At 35.1% G+C, this 21,822-nt stretch overlaps 1 protein-coding gene across 5 annotated transcripts in view; it reads left to right on the top strand.

Moving 5' to 3' along the window:
- The window catches only part of PKN2 (protein kinase N2), a 164,159-nt gene that overhangs the window by 34,213 nt on the left and 108,124 nt on the right, over window positions 1–21,822 (top strand). For 4 of the 5 annotated variants that reach the window (XM_060090065.1, XM_060090064.1, XM_060090063.1 and 1 more), the window contains exon 2: window positions 5,508–5,808. The exons of the other annotated variant lie outside the window; for it this stretch is intronic. In XM_060090065.1, the coding sequence (XP_059946048.1) occupies window positions 5,508–5,808 (301 nt within the window). The remainder of the gene's footprint in view (window positions 1–5,507; window positions 5,809–21,822) is intronic. 5 annotated transcript variants of the gene reach the window in all.

Below are 21,822 nucleotides of genomic sequence, written 5' to 3' on the forward strand. Positions count from 1 at the left end.
AAACTTGGAAGAACAAAATGAAAATCTTAGATTTTTTACCCAGAGATAATTATTGTTAATATTTTAATCTCTTTCCTCCCAGTCTTTTTTTGTCCATTCTTATTTTAAACATAATCTGAAATAAAACTGTGTGCATAGTTGCAATACATTGGGCTGGACATACTGCTGAGGAATAATAAAGACTATAAATAAAAGAAACCTTTCCTTATTCCCTAGACTGTTTGAAATTCTTTTGTTATGACACTTATATCCTGAACTTTCTCTTTTCTATAAGTTGGTTTAAAGCCCTGCTACTTGTAAGTTTTGTAAGGGAGTCTGTCTGTGCCCAACATATATTATTTTAAAAATTATTGCATTTACCATTCTATATAGTAATAATTCCTAATTATCTTATTAGTTTACATTTCTAGAATTAGAATTACTGGGCCAAAGGGAATCACTATTTTAAAGATTCTTGTTATTATAGTTCCAACTTTTATAAAGTTTTACAGCTTACATCTGGATTATTGCCAACATTACGATTAGAAAACTTTGTCAATTTAAGAGGTAAAAATGGTACAGTCTCTTCTGCCATAGCACAAGTTTTTTTCCTTCAATAGAAGTGAACATATACATGAAAGTAAGCAGGGGAATGATGTAAGTGTAACATGGGCACTGGGTTAGTTCATCTGTCATTTCCCCAAGAATGTTAATATTTTGAAGCAGCTGGTTTTTAATTTTTTTTTAATTTTGGAGAAAGCCTTAGCAATATATGAAGATAAAGGCTGAAAATCCTGTAGAAGTTTGATAGTTTGGAACCTTTGTTGTTATTAAAGAATAGTTTTCTGTTGATCTAATTATCATTCATTTGTAGATAAAAATGCTTTTTCTCTCTGTTTACTTTGTAGTTGCTGCGTTATTTTCATTTATCTTATTTGCAACTTGGTATGACCTTCCAGTCTAGGGATATATCATGCTTCAACTCTGGAATATTCTCATCCAATTATCTCTTCATGTAGCACTTCTCCCCCGTTGTCTTTATTCTGTTATTCTGGAGCTCTTACTACGTGGATATTGGATCCTCTCATTCTGTCTTCCATGCCTTTAAATTTCTCATATCGCTGTATGATGAATTCAGAGTAATTCCCTCAAGTTATCTATCTGCCAGGATACTAATTCATTAGCTTGGTCTAATCTGCTATTTAACCTGTCCACTGAGTTTTTAATGTATTTTGGTTCCTTTGAACTCCATCTAATTTTTACTCTGTTTCTTACTCATTGAAGTCTCTATTCCTTCTTTTATTTATTTAGCTGCTCGAAATCTACTTAACCTAAAAATCATTTCGATTGTACTACTATAAATCCTGAGTGTATTAATTTCAATAATGGTTTCCTTGTTTTTGGATTTGGCCCATCTGATTTGAAAGGCTGCATTAAGGATATAGATGATATAAAATACATTAAAAATAGGTAGGATTAATCATGAAAGAGTTGAAATATTTTTAAACATGATGGTGGATTTAGATTGATAGTGAAAGGAATAGGGTATAAGAAAGAAAGACAGGGGTAAGAGAATATAACAGCAAAGTGTTAGATTAATTTGATTAGAAAGGAGTGGCTAACTAAGCTTGCTGATTTCAGTGATAAAAGGTTTGAGAATTAATGGGGTTTCTTTTATGTATATATGATTGGTAGAGAATCATGAATACTACTAGGAGTTTAGTTTTATGTTTAGGATTACTTTTGTGTTTTTTTCCTTTCTTTCATCTCTTTCTGAGCATATTAATGAATTTAAAAGGGAGTTTGTGATTAGAGGTTGGATCTAACTTTGCTTGGTTTTGAAAACATGAGAAAAGGTATCTACTGTTTACTTTTGGGGGAGGTGTGAACTTTATTATAGAGTACAAAGAGTTGAATGGTGGATGAAAGGGTAAAGCTTGTAAACATAAATTACCATAATGTTACTATTGCCTCTAAGAGAACCTGCTGAGACAGAGATTATCACTGAAGATTTTCACTGCTTAAATAGCTATTTTTTTTTTCTGAGACTGATTTACTTTACTGTGTCAAGAATATTATTACATTGCCTAGTACTGATTCCATTTATGATATAATTGCTCTTATTTTTTTTTAGGGTAGAGACATAATTTAATAGATGGAATATCTCATTTCAGTTGTTCCAAATGCAAGAAAATTATATTTTCCAATAACTTTCACAGTTTATTGCAACTAAAAATTTTAGGAAAGGAGTAATAGAAAGTACTGTAACCTTTCCTGTCTGCTGTCAGGGGGCATAGTTTATCTTAAGTTATTGATTATGGTGTATGTATCTCCTCCTTTCCAAAAGGTATTTGAGCCGTGTCACAACAAAAGATGGGAGTAAAAATATGGTTACTAAAAATTCAGGCCTTTTAGGAAGAGGAAGCAAACATGCTAACCACATATGATTTATATCTAATATCTAATTTTAGCCAGTATAGTTGCTATGATTGAATATCTATTTTGCCTTAGAGCTTCCTGGAGTATGAGTTCTCTTTACCAGAAAGAGGAAAGCATGACTTCCTTAGCAGTGATAGATTTTCCTGAATTCTAAAAGAAGAATATTAAATAATGTAATCAAATAATTAAGAAAACAGAACAGAACCACTCTACCAGGCATAAGCTCTGCCCTCAAATTGCTCACAGTCTTTGGAGTTGTCAGATAAGGAAAGGAATACTTGTTTAAATAAAATCCACATTATCAGAGCACACAGGAGAGAGGCATTTAATCTAAATTCTAAGAGAGGGCATAGGCAGGAAATTCTTTCCTGGGGAAAAAATTGTGGTAAACTTTGAAACAAAGTAAAAGTTAACTAAGAAAAGAAAGGACTAGGAAGAGATAGTTGAAGAAAGAAGGGTAAATATGCATCCCAAAGGTGCAGCATGCATAGTAGCTGAGCCAAAAGAGATTGTCTCTGGCAGTAAATTTCCGTAATTTGATATGATTGGCATTTAGCGAGCAAATTGAAAAGTGGCAGTTGAAGTAGCCAAGGGTAACAGTGTTTTTTGGTTGTTGTTTTTGTTTGTTTTGTTTTTAACAGCCTTTAAATATTAGTACCATGGGGCCTCCCTGGTGGCGCAGTGGTTAAGAGTCCGCCTGCCGATGCAGGGGATACGGGTTCGTGCCCCGGTCTGGGAGGATCCCATGTGCCGCGGAGCGGCTGGGCCCGTGGGCCATGGCCGCTGGGCCTGCGCGTCCGGAGCCTGTGCTCCGCAACGGGAGAGGCCACAACAGTGAGAGGCCCACATACCGCAAAAAGAAAAAAAAAAAAAAAAAAAAAAAATTAGTACCATGATTTTCAAACTCTGCAACAAGGCTCTCTGGAGTGCCTCAGCAAGCTCTCAGGATGCTGCAGTGTATTTTAAAAATTTCAGGGAAACACAGTGACACCATTTGTTGGATACCATGTGGACTAACTAGAGTCAGTAAAGTTTCAATATTAAGGATATTCTACAACCCCCAACCCCTTTGTACTGGCAGAATAGGATGAAGGTGGGAATGTGCAACTGATTTCAAGTTTTGAGAAATTGTGAAGTACCCAATAGCAGACATATATCCCATTAATAAGTAACTGTGGCTATTAAAGAATGAAATACAAATGTAATTTTCTTTCAATTTGTATTATTTCAAACAGCTACTAAGTTGTTATAAGTATTGATTAAGTTATTTGGACCTTACTACTTAATAAATGGAATTGTTAGGTATTTCTTTTAGCCTATGCATAAAGAAAAGATTACTGAGACACTTAAAAAGGCTTAGTACCTAATATCAAAGTACAGATTTGTGAAAGCAATTCATGTAGGGTTTTTTAAGTTTATAAAGATAGAAATAAAAATATCTAGAGGAATGCATTTAGCTTAAGCTTTCTCATTTAAGAATTGTTTGCCTCCGTTCCCTTTACCTGAAGGTAGACAATAGAAATTTGGGATTTTATCTTTTGACAATAGTCATATGTTTTTGATAAACAGGCAAAGGTGGATTTATAAACTTTGGAAACTGAATAAATGGATTGATAGGACTTATAGTCCATTTTAAATAGTGAAAAGCTTCAACATTATTTTGGCCCAGATAGGAGATCATTCTATGTTCGTATAGATAAGAATCAGAAATTTAAGGCCAATAGGTGTAGATCACCAGTTTCAGGAATTTTTAATCTAAGATCTATGGTACCTGGAAATAGTACATACAAACATGAAATTTTCTTTGTTCTACTCTTTTTTTGGTCAGTTTCAAAGGGGTTGTTGGTCCTAAAAAGGTTAAGAACAACTTTATACATCAACTACTTCATTTTTTGCATAGTATGCCTGTCGGCACCAGGTAAATTGGTACCAGTGCCAAGACTAAATCCTGTATTCTCCCATCCATTAACTCACTCTTTTGCAAAATACATGTTTTTTAGAGGTGAAGAATTAGACGTAAAGAGTATTTGCACCAAGTATTTAAATAGAACTTATTTTATAGGTGTGATGAATTCCCAAAGAAGTTAAAGAAAATCTTTTAATTACTTAGGTCTGTGGTTCAAAAGATACATAAAGGGTGCACAGTGAAATATAAATCTCTTTTCTGTGTCCTTCACAAGCTCGATTCCTCTTCCCAAAGGCAAAAGTTAACTCTAGTTTCTTGTGTTTCAGAAATTAAAAATTTAAAAACCAATAGTATTGTAGTAATGGAGTTTAAAATAGTGAATGATATACAAATAGCCAGAACATAACTTTGCCGGTTTTAAATGTAGATTAGATGTGCTTACCTGATTTGATTTTCATTTTAAGATGAATAACTGATACTGTATACTCTCTTAGCTTCTGTCAGTAGGACATAATTTAGACATTTTTTAGTAGTGATGTTTATGTAGGCAGTCAACCAAATTATCAATTGGGATAGATAGTCATGAAATATATGAATAGAATTCTGAAATTAGTCTTCCCAAGCCCTAATGCATTTAATTGCTTAACTAAAAAGTGGTCATAAGGATATAATTTTATTTTATTTTTGCCAATATTAGTTTATTTTTAAGAGGTTTCTTATAGAAGATAAAATAGAATTTTATCTCACCTATGGAATTTAATAATAATCTTCACTTATTAAGTGACTATAGTGGGCCAAGAATTATATTTGGAGCTTCACATACAATATTTTGAATTACCACATTATCTCTGAAAAGTGCCTAATATTATTATTTAGATTTTACACAATTAGATTGAGTATTTGAAAGGTTAAATAACTTGCTCAAGATTCACAGTGTAGGTTTTGGAATCTAACTTGGGTTCATGGAATATCAAAAATTCATTGTCTGTTTATACAGCCCAAAGATGTCTTTGTGTATAGATGTGTTTATTTTAATATAAATTTGTCAGGTAATGCTATTTAGTTAGTGGGCAGAGTTTTTGAAGAATTGCTTTAAGTACAGTTGTATTCTTATATGGCATATTTTACTGAGCAGCTAACTTTCCTAAACTCCCACATTTGTGTGTTTATTTTTTTTCTGTAGGGAGATTCCCGAAGTCTTCCCTTTTCTGAGAATGTGAGTGCTGTTCAAAAATTAGACTTTTCAGATACAATGGTGCAACAGAAATTGGATGATATCAAGGATCGAATTAAGAGAGAAATAAGAAAAGAACTGAAAATCAAAGAAGGAGCTGAAAATCTGAGGAAAGTCACAACAGATAAAAAAAGTTTGGCTTATGTGGACAACATTTTGAAAAAATCAAATAAAAAATTAGACGAATTGCATCACAAGCTACAGGAACTAAATGCACATATTGTTGTATCAGATCCAGAAGATGTTACAGGTATTTTATTTGATGTTTATATAGTATACTAATAAGAAATGTATTATTTTAAAAATAATAAGATTTGTGACATGTATAGTCTTTAGCTTTTTTGAAAGTACAGGGATTGTATTTTCTCCTACAGTTAAGGTCTTATTTATATTCTATTCAGAAGGTGCAGTGAGTTGATGAATATGAAAATTAAAACGTTTACTTAGAGATGAGTAATTCTCTGTCTACTCTCTTACCCTCTGTCACTAAGACATTACTTAAAGTTATTTTCCAGTACTTATGTTTTATATTGAGTCAACCACATGCCCTTACCTGATTCATCCTTGAGATCAGCAGCACGAGTTTGCCAGATGACTTTTTAAAGTTAAAAATGCATTCTATGACCAAGGGATATTTTTATTTTTTGCAAATATAGTTAATCAAACCTATGACCTTTGTTCTTTGAGTTCTAAGCAACTGAATTAACAACTACACTACCAGGCATTTTGTTTAAAAAAGAAGAAAGTTTAAAAAAGAAGAGAATTTAAAAAGCCAAACATTACTTTTTTTTTTCTCCAGTATAGAAAATGAAAATACAACCTGTAAGTCCAACCTAAGAGCATAATTTTTAAACAGTAGAATTAACATGTTCATGTTGGAAATTTTTCAATGGTACAGAAAATAAAAATAGAAAAATGACCTCTATCCACTCTAGGCCCACTCCCTAAAGGTAACATTACTAAGTTTTTTGTTGTTATGTTCTTCCAGAAAAAAAATTCTATATTTGTATCAATGTCCATCCATTCATATATACATTCTTTCTAAACCTTTTTACTTAACAAATCATATAAGACACATTTGATCTAATAGTTTTGTCTTTGAGGATATTTTGAGCTAGTTATTTAATGTCTCAATCCTTAATTTCTTCATTTGCAAAGATAAGGAGTGGTATACGTAGAATGATGTATCTAGCACCACAGAAATTTTAGAAGAACCTGTATGATTAGCCAAGAAAAAACAGATATAAGTAAAATTAAATTTGCTTAAGAAAGTACATAAATTTGACCAAGAAACACAAATTTCCAATCTTAAAAGTTGTGTACAATGCTTCTGATATTCAGTGTACTTATAGAGCTTGTTTTAATGCATTACTTTCAACATCTGGAACTTACCTTAGGGGTTTCATTTGGAGACTGTCCATGTAGAGATTTCAATCTTGTAAGAATAATTAAATCTTAGAAGTGAAAGAAATAAAGAAGCCAGCCTTCTTATTTTATAGCTGAAATAATCCCAAAGATGTGAATTAATTTGCCCAGAATTACAAAACTAGCTAAAGAACTCTTCAATCTAGTATTTTCTTATCCACAAATTCAGTAATTACATTATAAATGGAAATTTGTATTATGAAATGCTTTTTCTTTAGCAATATCATATAAACTTAGATATAGCCTATTCTGTTGGAACTCTGACGAGCTCTATATTCTTTGCCCATTACTTTTTTAGGAGAGGTCTAAAATAAGAAACTGTGCTGGAGCTTTAAACTCAGTTTAGAGAAAACATTTTTGATAATCACAGAATACCAATAACTACCTTGTAGTTGGAATATAGAAGTGTTTTTGCCACCCAAAGAGTAGCCCATTTGGTTTCCCCAGTCCCTTGTAAAAAATTAACTTTACTGAAGTATATAAATTACATATGATAAAATGCACATATTTTAAGTATATGATTTAATGAGTTTTAACAAACGTATATACCCAGGTAACCATCACTACAACTAGGGATCCTGACCATCACTTCAGTTCTCTTGTATACATACTTGCAATCAATCTCCAGTCCCCATCCCTGGCTTTAGGTAACCACTGGTCCGCCTTCTATCACTTTAGATTAGATTTGTCTTTCCTAAAGTTTCCTATAAAGAAATGACCTTTTAGTCCTACTATCAAATTCCTTTTCTACCTCAAAAGCCAATTTGGATATCTCTGTGAAACCTTCCTTGACTTTCTCTGATTATCTTCTCTATTCTACTTTGTCCACTCATTGTTGTATTACAATTTATTTCTGTACATTTTTATATCACTTACTAAACTGTATGATCCTTGAGGACAGGACCATGTTTTCATTCATTTATTTTCAAGGTTTATCATAAAGCCTGGAGTATAGTAGGTATTTAGTTGAGAGTATTATATCTCAAAAAAAAATAATCCCAGCAAATAAAAACCTTGTATTAGTTTTTGTAATTAATACCAAAGCGTAATTTATCATGGTACTTTAAATATTTAATACTTGGGGAATAAAGCCTTAAATAAAAGTTTTAGGAGAAATAATTCCAGAAACTTTCTTTGCTGTTATTGACTTATCAGATAACTGCAGGGCGAATGTTATATGAAATACAACTTTCTACTGTGACTTCTTAATACTTCAGTTTGTTTGGAATGAACTTGACAAGTTGGTTAAAGTTTGAATATATTAAAGAAACAGTTCTCTTTGCAAATGGCATATTCACACATCTTGGTAATAAGTTGTTTTTTGGTTTTTTTTTTTTTTCTCATACTAATTTGACTGCATTAAAATGAACAACACCACAGAGGGTTAAAGGTAGTTCAATGTTAATTTTAGGTCACATTGCCATAAAATTTTATGTTTTACATTGTGTGCTAAAGTAGGCAAAATCATTTAATTTGATTAGATCTGGCATAAAGGGTCAAGGGCCTAGCATTTTGCTTTCAGTTCTCTAAAGTATGTAGATTAATAAGTATGTTCAGAAGTATTTGGCTAATTCCTGTTGTCTTGGGGGTATGTAAGCAGAATGAATGATTCAAGGAAAGAGGGACAGAATTTAAATTTGCATTGTATATATGATTACCATGTAAGCAGTTAGGAGACCTGTTCTTAAATCACTTCTGCAATAAGTAACTCTGTTAACCATTAGGTTCTAATTTGTAAAATAAGGACTTTTATCAAATGAACTTTCAGACTTTTAGCTATAAAACTCTCTGAAATGTTGCTTATTATAATGTCAAGATCAGATAATTTGGGACTGTTTGATGTTCTTTTCATGCCCATGATACTCTAAGCTTCCTGTTCACCTTCAATATACTTCAAGAATATTCTCATGGAGTATTATTATTATTCCCACATGGAAATTATAAGCATATTATAAAATGAGGCTGAACGCACCTTGTGAAAAAAGTTATTGGAGCTCTGTAAAGTGCATTAGTAGTCTAAGCCTTAGTTGATACCTGAGACTCTGAAAGGAAATATTTAAGAAACAACTAATTTTCTGAATCTTTGGACTCATATATCATCCCTAAAGCAGAGGACAAGAATATTTTTCATATTAGGTATAACTAATAATTTGTGTAGTATAATTCCCTCTGTTTTTATCTTACTTCCTTCTCTTGTACCTCTTCCCATTTCCATTTTCTCAGACCCCACCAAGCTTAGATTGACTTTTACCTTTTGAGGTAGTGAATGTTTCCTTTAATATATAGAGTGTTGAGAAAGAAAATATTGATTTAGTATAGAACTAATAGTGTTGGAATTTTGTGTGTGGTTTTTTTGTTTTGTTTTTGTTTGTTTGTTTTGGCTGCACCACACAGCATGTGGGATCTTAGTTTCCTGACCAGGGATCGAACCCGTGCCTCCTGCAGTAGAAGCGCAGAGTCCTAACTAATGGACCGCAGGGAATTCCCTGAAATTTTTTGGAGTTAACCTTGGAAATTCTTCTAAATCCCAGAGATATACCTATATTGAGGGAGTCTTCTTAATGATTAAAATGTAGTTTATGAAGTCTTCCTTGAATGAGTAGAAGTGAGAATTTAAATTTCTTTTTATTATTGGCCTATCCACCTAAATGTAGCATAGAAATTATAGTTGAATTTTATATTTATTAAAATCTGTGTGGCCTGGTTTATTATGCAGTTTCTACATATTCCTTATTTCTGATTGAATTTCTCATTTTGAGGTAAGCATATTTTGTATTAAGTTGTATACTCTTTTTTTTTTTTGCGGTACGCGGGCCTCTCACTGTTGCGGCCTCTCCCGTTGTGGAGCACAGGCTCCAGACGCGCAGGCTCAGCGGCCATGGCTCACAGGCCCAGCCGCTCCGCGGCATGTGGGATCTTCCCAAACCGGGGCACAAACCTGTGTCCCCTGCATCGGCAGGCGGACTCTCAACCACTGCGCCACCAGGGAAGCCCAAGTTGTGTACTCTTAAGTAAAGGATTGCTGTTAAGTAGGTAACTATGATCGTTAATTAACAAGGCACTTTTAATGCCCCTGGGTTTGTTTTCTCATCTTTAAAATCATGAAATTAGGGCTTCCCTGGTGGCGCAGTGGTTGGGAGTCCGCCTGCCGATGCGGGGGACGCGGGCTCGTGCCCCGGTCCAGGAGGATCCCACGTGCAGCGGAGTGGCTGGTCCCGTGAGCCATGGCCACTGGGCCTGTGCGTCCGGAGCCTGTGCCCCACAATGGGAGAGGCTGCAACAGTGAGAGACCCACGTACCATTAAAAAAAAAAAAAAAAAAAAATCATGAAATTAAATGATTCATAGACACCTAATACTTGAATTCTTTGATATATATATATTTTTAAAGTTAATATACAGTAAAATTGATTCTTTTTGGGTACATCATTCCATGAATTTTAATATACATATAGGTTCATCTAAACACCACCACAGTCAGGAAAAGGAACGGTACTATCCCTTTGTAGTCACACCCTCTTCCTATTCCATATCGCCTGTTAACCACTGGTCTGTTTTCTGTCACTTATAGTTTGCTTTTCAAGAATAACATATAAATGGAATCAAAGTTTATAACCTTTTGAGACTGACTTTCACTCAACATATTGCTTTTTGAGATTCATCAAGGTTGTTGCATTTATCAATAGTTTATTCTTTTTTTTATTGCTGAGTGGTAGTCCACTGTACAGATGTACCATGGTTTACTTATCCATTCCTTCACCAAGAACATTAGGGTTGTTTTCCAGTTTTTGGCAGTTATCAGTAAAGCTGCTGTAACTACCCATTAACAGGTTTTTGTGTGAACATGTTTTCAGTTCACCTTGGTAAACACTTAGGAATATGATTCCTAAGTCATATGTTAGAATATGTTTAAGATTATAAGAAACTGCTAAAATGTCTTCCAGAGTGGCTATATTATTTTTCATTCTCACCAGCATTATATGAGAGTTCCAGTTGTTCCACATCTCCTCCAGCACTTGGTATTGTTAATGTACTTTTTAACCAGTCTAACAGGTGTATAGTGGTTGATGATATATATTGTAATTAGGAGGAGGAAAGAAGAAAAATAAAGTAGCACCATCTTAAGGAGAATTTATGAAAGAACTGTGCATGCCCTAGGTACAGAGTTATATACAGAATGAAGAAGTCTTTCCTACCAGAGATATGCAATATGCAGTTTTTAAACATTAAGACGTAATGTAGCATTGATCTGTATTTCTGTTTTTGTACCAGTACCATACTGTCTTGATTACTGTAGCTTTGTAGTATAGTTTGAAGTTGGGGAGCCTGATTCCTCCAACTCCGTTTTTCTTTCTCAAGATTGCTTTGGCTATTCGGGGTCTTTTGTGTTTCCATACAAATTGTAAAATTTTTTGTTTTGATTCTGTGAAGAATGCCATTGGTAGTTTGATAGGGATTGCATTGAATCTGTAGATTAACCCACACACATATGGTCGCCTAATTTATGACAAAGGAGGCAAGAACATACAATGGAGAAAAGACAGCCTCTTCAATAAGTGGTGCTGGGAAAAGTGGACAGCTACATGTAAAGAATGAAATTAGAACACTCCCTAACACCATACACAAAAATAAACTCAAAATGGATTAAAGACCTAAGTGTAAGACCAGACACTGTAAAACTCTTAGAGTAAAACGCTCTTTGACATAAACCACAGCAAGATCTTTTTTGACCCACCTCCTAGAGTAATGAAACTAAAAACAAAAATATACAAATGGGACTTAATTAAACTTGAAAGCTTTGCATAGCAAAGGAGACCATAAACAAAACAAAAAGACAACCCTCAGAATGGAGAAAATATTTGCAAATGAAGCAACTGACAAAGGATTAATCTCCCAAATATACAAATAGCTCATGGAGCTCAATATCAAAAAAACAAACAACCCAATTAAAAAATGGGCAGAAGACCTTATTTCACCAAAGAAAACATACAGGTGGCCAAGAGGCACATGAAAAGATTCTCAACATCACTAATTATTAGAGCGATGCAAATCAAAACTACAACAAGGTATCACCTCACACCAGTTAGAATGGCCATCATCAAACAAGCTACAAACAATAAATGCTGGAGAGGGTGTAGAGGAAAGGGAACACTTTTGCACTGTTGGTGGGAATGTAAGTTGATAACAGCCACTATGGAGAACAGTATAGAAGTTTCTTAAAAAACTAAAAATAGAACTACCATGTGACCTAGCAATCCCACTACTGGGCATATACGCCAAGAAAACCATAATTCAAAAGGACACATGTACCCCAATGTTCATTGCAACACTATTTACAATAGCCAGGACACGGAAGCAACCTAAATGTCCATCGACAGATGAATGGATAAAGAAGATGTGGTACATACATACAGTGGAATATTACTCAGCCATAAAAAGGAATGAAACTGGGTCATTTGTAGAGATGTGGATGGACCTAGAGTCTGTCATACAGAGTGAAGTAAGCCAGAAAGAGAAAAACAGATATCGTATATTAATGCATATTTGTGGAATCTAGCAAAATGGTACAGATGAACCTATTTGCAGGGCAGGAATAGAGATGTAGACATAGAGAACAGACATGTCGACATGGGGGGTGGGGGAAGGGGAGGGTGGGACAAATTGGGAGATTAGGATTGACATATATACACTACCATGTGTAAAATAGGGAGTTAAAACCTGCTGTATAGCACAGGGCACTCAGCTTGGTGCTCTGTGATAACCTAGATGGGTGGGATGGGGGAGGGGGAGCAGTGGCAGGGAGGTCCAGGAGGGAGGGAATATAGATATACGTATAGCTGATTCACTTCATTGTACAGCAGAAACTAACACAACATTGTAAAGCAGTTATACTCCAATAAAAAAAAATAAAAAAATATATTCATTATATAAAAAGCCAGTTTTAGTCACAACACTGTAAATCAACTATACTTTAATAAAAATAATTTTTTAAAGATATAACATATAGGCAGTTCTGAAATTTTAATGCCTAGGTTGCTTATTTTACCTTAAATGAAAAACACTACAACCCATAATCTTATCCATGCTATTTTTGTAAAATACTAAGAAAGCTTAACCAAAGGTTGCGTTAATTATAAAATATTTCAGCAAAATTAGTTCAGTTGGTGACATCTGACATAGGTCATCCTGAGTACACAAAATAACTGATGAAGAATCCATTAATAATTAGTGAGCATTTATTATAATCTGAGCAGTTTCCAGATGACTATATAAGGTAAGCATATCTGTTTAAACAAGAAAGATGGGGCTTCCCTGGTGGCACAGTGGTTGAGAGTCCGTATGCCGATGCAGGGGACACGGGTTCGTGCCCGGGTTTGGGAAGATCCCACATGCCGCGGAGTGGCTGGGCCTGTGAGCCATGGCTGCTGAGCCTGTGCGTCCGGAGCCTGTGCTCCGCAGCGGGAGAGGCCACAACAGTGAGAGGCCTGCGTACATCAAAAAAAAAAAAAAACAAAAAAAAAACAAGAAAGATGGATTTGGGGTGAAATATAAACAGTTAATATAATTGTAACACATGTCAAGAATCTGGAGTGGCTTATTTTTAAAATATCTGTATATAAGTACTAAGTGAAAACCAAAATGTTGACCAGTGAACAGTAACTACGAGACTTATAGATGGACGTTTGTGGAGATAGTTAAATAGTAAGATAGTGTTTCAGCATACTACTACCTTTATTAATTTAGATTTGGCTAGATTTACTTCAGTTATATTTCCTCTTATTTTTTTGTGAATGAAATAAATAGCCTTGTTCCATAAACAGACATCCTGGCTGTACAGGTACCACTTTATGAATATTGAGCATTGGGAATCAGCTAGGTATAAACTAAAGAACAAAGTTTCTATAATCCAAGGTCTCATTCCAGCTGGATCATTACGTAGTTATGTGTTTGTGTATCACTTGCAACCCCTCCAGTCCTTTCTTTTCTCGTTCATAAAGAGAATAGAGACTTTATATGCTCTTTCTATGGTGTTTTGTGAACAAGGGTTTTAATAGCTTGAGGAAAGGTCAAGTATGAGGCATTTAAGCTTTTCTAATTCTGAACATGAAACCTCTGGATGTAAGTAAAATCTGAGGAAGCTTTCCTGGGGCTAGGAAGTAAAGATTAAAGGTCAATTACGTTACTAACCTCCATGAGAATGAAGTAACCAGTTTAAGGCTAAACCTTATTTAGGAGCCTTCTAAGGATCGGGACTGCTCCTGTTTTCTAGAACTCTTAACTCATTTTGGAAGCCAACTGCTCAGTTGTGGATTTAGAGAAAATACAAAAAGTACCAGAAACAGCATATCTGTTGCTCTACACATTGTTGGGAAAACTACTAACAAATTCAGTTTTCACTCATCATTCTGGCCTTGGAAAATCTCATCCCTAAGGAGATTTTAACCACGTTGTATTTTCTGCTGACTTTCAAAGTGGTATTTCAAACCAAAATGGATTTTCTGGGCTTCATAGCCTTATAGCCTTATGGATATTGCCTGAATATAGGTATTATTATCCTGTTGGCTTTGCTTCTTACCATGTTTAAAGTTGAACTCTTCCTTCCTGAGACACTGCCTCTAAATCTTTCCCTTTTGTTTTTTGTCCTGTTAATGGCATGACCCCCCTAATCTGTAACTAAAATCTGACTTTTACTGTAGATGTCTGTCTTTCTTTTTACTTTCACTCTCCAGTGTAAGTCAAGTCACCAGGCCCTATAGATTCTACCTCTGACATAGGTCTCAAATCTGTCTCTTCTCCATCCTTACTGCTGAAGACTGCACGTTAAGTATTTCTCTAATCCAACCTAAACACTGCTACCAGTATTTTTTACTTAGTATTCAGAGTTGATCCTGTTACTTTCTTGCTTTAAACCTTTCAGTGGCTCTCCATTCCCTACAGAATACAGTACAAATTTATAGCATTACAGAGATGCCTTTCATATAATCTGGCCTCTGCTAATAACTTCAATTTCTGAGTGAAATTGTTGCTCCCGAATCTAATTTTCCCATCTTTCTTCGTACCATTTATGTTTGCTCTCTTTTTTTATCTTCCTACACGTGTGTGTGTGTGTGTGTGTGTGTGTGTGTGTGTGTGTGTGTGTGTGTAGATTGGCAAATCTAGGTGGTGGGTTTATGGGTGCTCACTATACCATTCTTTCATCTTTTCAGTATATTTGAAAATGTTCATATATACACACATACACTGTTGCATGAATAGACACACATACCCATTTATATAGTTACATAGAGGTTGTACCTGACTCTAAGCCCTTTAAGAAAAGGATTTTTTTTCTCAAGCCCTTTGCACAATACCTGAATATGTATGATGTAACCAATTCCCTGTGTTAAATTCCCTTTGTTCAAAATATCTAGTGTGGTTTCTGTTTGTCAACTAGACTGAATGGTATACTTTCTTTATATACCATATAACAAACTTAGAATACTTTAATTTCAATCTACGTAACTCCAATTGACCTAAGTGCTGTCATTGTTCATATTCCAGTTCTATCATTTTATCTTCATTTCCACAAGTTACATTAACTATTATTGTTTTATATAGTCATTGTTGGTTTATAATTACCCACGTGTTTATCATTTTCTTTGTTCAACATTTCTTCATGCTTCTCAGGCCTTCCTTCATCTTGTTTCTTTTTCTTCCTAAAGGTATAGACTTTAGAAAGATATTTCCCCGGGTATATCATTCTAGGTTGACGTTTATTGTCTCTCAGTACCTGGAAACTATTATTTTATGTCTTCTGGATTCCCCTGTTGTTTTTGAGGGGGCAGTTACTGATCTAATGGTTAAACTATGCAGATGTTCTGCCTTTCTCCCTAGCTGTTTTTAAGAAACTCTTTTTCTGCAGTGTTCTGCTGAATGGTAAAGATTTCTTTTCATTTGATCAGCTTGGGATATGTTGGGCTTCCTGGATCTGAGATTTGTGTATTTCATTGATTGTGGGAAGTTCTTAGCGCCTATCTTGTTGAATGTTGCATGTCTTGTATTCCTTCTTCTCTTTCATTTTGGAACTCCAGTTAGATGCATGATAAGTTCTTCAAGTCTATCTCTATTTCTCTAATTCTTTCCATGTGTCCAGTTTGCTCTTGACCGTGTATATTATATTTCTAATTTCTGTTTTGTTTGTATATGTATTTTATATATATATATATATATATACACACATACACTTACTACTACAAGTTCTGTTTTGTTAATCTTGGTAATTTTTGATAGTCTCTTGTTTTAGTCATTCTTTTGATACCTTTCTATTTAATTTTACCTATAAAATATACTTTTTCACATTTTGTGTGAGGTAATGACAACAAATGAAATCTTTACTATGATACTCCTGTAGTTTTTTTCTAACTCACGATGAATTTTTTTTTTTCTGCCGGAACTTTGTGATTTCTAGTTGTGGGCACATTTTCATTGGAACTTTATCTGTGGGAATTATTTTAGGTCTGGATTTAAAGTGCCTTCTTTCAAAGAGGATTTGCATTTGTTTCTGTAAGATGCCTGAAAGCATTATCAACCTGAGGCCAATTAAAGTAAAATTTATGATTAATTTTTGGGGGGGGCACATAGATAGTATGATTTCCTGCTTCAAACCTGTATGAGAGCAGTAAGAATTTTTTTTTAAAGAATATCCATTTCCCCTTCCCGCCAGTCACCCCAAGCCAAAAGCAAGTCAACAAATAATTCACCTGTTGTGGATGACAACTTTTAAGGTTCCTGTCTTTAATCATGTTTTTCCTGATCTGACTGCCTACTTTGTAAGAGTCCTTGGGCCTTTTCTTGGGCTTATTAAAATCCAAGCTTTACTTCATCAGGATGATGAGAGCCTAATAAGTCTCTTTTGTTCAGAAAAGCAAAAACATTCTCAGAAGCACAAAGGTACAAATGTCTACTTATATCTGTCCCGGGATTGTGTCACATGCACCATGCATTCACTGCCTTCTCCCTATCCCCCAAATGCAAGTAAGTCTGAGAAATCTTGTTTGTTTGTTTTGTTATCTTTTTCCCCTTAACCTGCTCTTAATTTAAGCAAGAGAGAAGGAGATTGCACATGGAGTATTAAGTTAGTCAACCCACCGTTTCAGGTACTTAAAGATTGCAAATATCTTCTGACTCTATAATTTGTAGCACCTTGATTTTTATAGGTAATTGTTATCTCTTGAGTTATTTTTGTGGAATTATAATTTCCTAGGATGTCCTCCAAAGACAAAGATATCACGAAAAAAGAAAATTACAGGCCAATATCACTGATGAACATAGATGCCAAAATTCTCAACAAAATATTAGCAAACCAAATCTAACAGTACATTAAAAGAATAATACACCATGGTCAAGTGGGATTTATCCCACGGATGCATGGGTTTTTCAATATCCACAGATCAATCAGTGTGATACACAGTATTAACAAATTGAAGAATAGAAACCATATGATCAGGGGCTTCCCTGGTGGTGCAGTGGTTGGAGGTCCGCCTGCTTATGCGGGGTCCCGGGTTCGTGCCCCAGTCTGGGAGGGTCCCGTGTGCTGTGGAGCAGCTGGACCCATGGGCCGTGGCCGCTGGGCCTGCGCGTCGGAGCCTGTGCTCCGCAGTGGGAGGGGCCGCAGCAGTGAGAGGCCTGTGTACCACACACACAAAAAAAAAACCATATGATCATCTCAATAGATGCAGAAAAAGCTTTTGATAAAATTCAACATCTATTATGATAAAAAAAAAACTCTCCAGAAAATGAGGATAGAGGGAACATACTTAAACATAATAAAGGCCATATATGACAGTCCCACAGCTAACATCATGCTCAACAGTGAAAAGCTGAAAGCATTTCCTTCAAGATCAGGAACAAGGCAGGAATGCCCATTCTTACCACTTTTATAGAAATCAGAGAAAAAAATAGAAAAAGGAATCCAAACTGGAAAGGAAGAAGTAAAACTGTCACTTTTTGCAGCTGACATGGTGCTATACATAGAAAATCCTAAAGATGCCACCAGAAAACTACTGGAGCTCATCAATGAATTCGGTAGAGTTGCAGGATACAAAATTAACATACAGAGAGATCTGTTGCATTTCTATACATTCACAATGAACTATCAGAAAGAGAATTAAGGAAACAATCTGTTTACTATTGCATCAAAAAGAACTAAATATCTACAAATAAACCTACCGAAGGAGGTGAAAGAACTGTACTCCAAAAACTAAAGACTCTGTTGAATGAAATTGAAGATGATACAAACAGATAGAAAGATACACTGTGTTCTTGGATTGGAAGAATCAATATTCTTAAAATGACCATGTTAGCCAAGGCAATCTACAGATTCAGTACAATCCCTATCAAAATACCAATAGCGGGCTTCCCTGGTGGTGCAGTGGTTGAGAGTCCGCCTGCCAATGCAGGGGACACGGGTTTGTGCCCTGGTCTGGGAAGATCCCACATGCCGCGGAGCGGCTGGGCCCGTGAGCCATGGCCGCTGAGCCTGCGCGTCCGGAGCCTGTGCTCCGCAGCGGGAGAGGCCACAACAGTGAGAAGCCCGCATACCGCAAATAATAATAATAAACCAAAACGAAATAGCAATAGCATTTTTCACAGAACTAGAACAAATAATTTTAGAATTTATATGGAAACACGAAAGATCCCGAATAGCCAAAACAATCTTGACAAAGAACAACAGAGCTGGAGGAATCAAGCGCCCTGACTTCAGACTATACTACAAAGCTGCAGTAATCAAAACAGTATGGTACTGGCACAAAAACAGTAGATCAAGGGAACAGGATAGAAAGCCCAGAAATAAACCCACGCACTTACGGTCAATTAATCTATGACAAAGGAGGCAAGAATATACAATGGGGAAAAGACAGTCTCTTCAATAAGTGGTGCTGGGAAAACTGGACAGCTACATGCAAAAGAATGAAATTAGGATGTTCTCTAACACCATATACAAAAATAAACTCCAAATGGATTAAAGGCCTAAATGCAAGTCCAAAAACCTTAAAACTCCTACAAGAAAACATAGGCAGAATACTGACATAAATCACAGCAGTTATTTTTTGGATCTTTCTCCTAAAATAAAGGAAATAAAAGCAAAATTAAACAAATGGAGCCTAACAGAAAGCTTTTGCACAGCAAAGGAAACCAGTGACAAAAAGAAAAGACAACCTACTGAATAGGAGAAATTATTTGCGAATGATATGACCCAATGAAGGATTAATACCCAACATATGTAAACAGCTCATGCAACTCAACATTAAAAATAAATAAATAAATAAATAATGGGCAGAAGAACTGAATAGACATTTTACCAAAGAGAAAATACAGATGGCCAACAGCCATATGAAAAGATGCTCAACATTGCTAATCATCAGGGAAATGCAAACCAAAACCACAAAGAGGTATCACCTCACAGCTGTCAGAATGGCTATCATCAAAAAGTTACAAAAAACAAATGTTGGCAAGGAGGTAGAGAAAAGGGAAGCCTTATACACTGTTGGTGGGAATGTAAATTGGTGCAAACAGTACGAAGGTTTCTCGAAAAACTAAAAATAGAAATACATATGACCCAGTAATTCCACTCCTGGGTATATATCTGAAAAAAACAAAAACACCAATTCAAAAAGATGAATGCACCCCAATGTTCATAGCAGCATTGTTTACAATAGCCAAAATATGGCAACAACCTAAGTGTCTATCCACAGATAAATGGATAAGGAAGCTGTGGTATATATACATACAATGGAATACTACTTAGTCATAAAAATGGCCAACAAAATTCTGCCATTTTCAGCAACATGGATGGATTTGGAGGGCATTATGCTAAGCGAAGTAAGTCAGAAAGATAAATACTGTATGATATTGCTTATATGTGGACTCTAAAAAATATGACAAGTGAATATAACATAAAAGAAGCAGACTCACTGATATAGAGAATAAACTAGTGGTTACCAGTGAGGAGAGGGAAGGTGGGAGAGACAATATAGGTGTGGGGGAGTGGAGGGTACAAACTGTTGGTGTAAGACTCAAGGATGTATTGTACAACACCAGTAATAGCCAGTATTTTGTAATAACTGTAAATGGAAAGTAACCTTTAAAAATTGTATTAAAAAATTTTAATAGAAAAAACTGGAAGGAAGAAAAATAGTTTGAAAGGGAAAATAGGTGAAATCTAAGGAAGACAGCAAAGTGTTTCTCTAATTTCTAAATGAGTAAAAAGTGGTCTTTATAAAACAAGACATTTCTAAAGTTAAATTTCTGGCTTGGCATATACTTTTGTGACTGTTGCAAATTACTTAACCTCTCTGAGTTTGCTTTTTTATTTCTAAAATAAGGTTATATTACAAACCATTGTTAGTTCCTTTGAAGATTAGATGGCAGAAATAGCTGCTTAACTGAGCCCTGACATGTAGTTTTATTGAGCCCTACACTTTAGCCTAAGCACTGTACAGGATTTATCTTCACAGTAACCCCCAATTTGTGGTTAGATAACTAACACATATTAAGTATCTGATCAAGATCACACCAATAAGTAACAATCACAGGATTCTAACCCAGACATTCTGACCTCAAGAGCCCAGACTCTTAACTGTTGTGTTATTTCTTATGTTCTTAAAATTCTTATTAAAACTGAAAGTATACTTTTCCATGAAAACAGTGTTAGATATTATAATATTATTACGAGTTCACAGACTGATAGAATCAGTGGGTGTTTCAATATCTTGGACAACCTTTAATGTGCAAGAATTTCTTATATAGTATCCTTAATGGTTTGTAATCTAGCTTCTATATAAATGCTTCCAGAGACAAGGGATTTTATTACATTTTTTAAGGCAAACCATTTAATTTTATAAGGAATTTCTCTTTATCCTGGGATAAAATTTTTGCACTCACTACATTTACCCTTTGGTTCTAATTCTCTGCCCTGTGAGGAGATAGTAAGAGGACAGCTTCTTTTATAGACAATTGTTTAAATGTTTAGGCAAGAATCATTTCTTTTACCCTAGGCTAAACACCATCAAGTATTTTACAGACAACAAATTTCCATACTTTTCTCAGCTGAGGTCCTTCTACTCTGAATGCATTCCAGTTCTTTTTAAAAATGTGCTTGCTATAAATTAACTATGTACCAAATTTTGTATAATTTCAGTTTCTTCCAAGAGTCTTGTATCATTTATGTTTAAAAAAAAAAAACAGGAAGTCGGAGAGAAAACCTAACTGTTCACAGATCTGAATGCACTTTTCAGTCATTGCAATAAATGTACACTTCATTTATGGACTCAACAGAGATATACTTAACACTTGTACACTGACTAGTACTAGTTACTGTTTACTGGATATTTACTATGCACCATGGCCTTTTCTAACCTCTTTACACATAACTTATTTAGTCACAATAATCCTGTGAGGTAGATGTTATTTTCACTATTTAACAGATGAGGAAAATGAGGCACAGAGGTGTTAAGTAATTTATCCCATATCACATGGTTTGTACTAAATCTCAGTGCCAAAACTGGGATTCAGAGCTAGGCACAGCCAGGAGAGAGAGAGAGAGAGAGAGAGAATTTATTTATGCTTAGTTTAGGCTGCTTTAACAAAATACCATAGACTAGATGGCGTAAACAACAGAAATTTATTTCTCATAGTTCTGGAGGCTGAGAACTCTGAGATTAAGGTGCCAACATGGTCAGAAGTATGGTGATGGCCCTCTTCCTGGTGTGTAGACAGCGTCTTCTCACCATATCCTTGCATAACAGGGAGACTACCCTTAGGACCTAATTACCTCCCAAAGGCCTCACCTCCAAGTACCC

Source organism: Mesoplodon densirostris, chromosome 2 (genome assembly GCF_025265405.1).
Source record: "Mesoplodon densirostris isolate mMesDen1 chromosome 2, mMesDen1 primary haplotype, whole genome shotgun sequence".
In the NCBI taxonomy this organism is placed as follows: domain Eukaryota; kingdom Metazoa; phylum Chordata; class Mammalia; order Artiodactyla; family Ziphiidae; genus Mesoplodon; species Mesoplodon densirostris.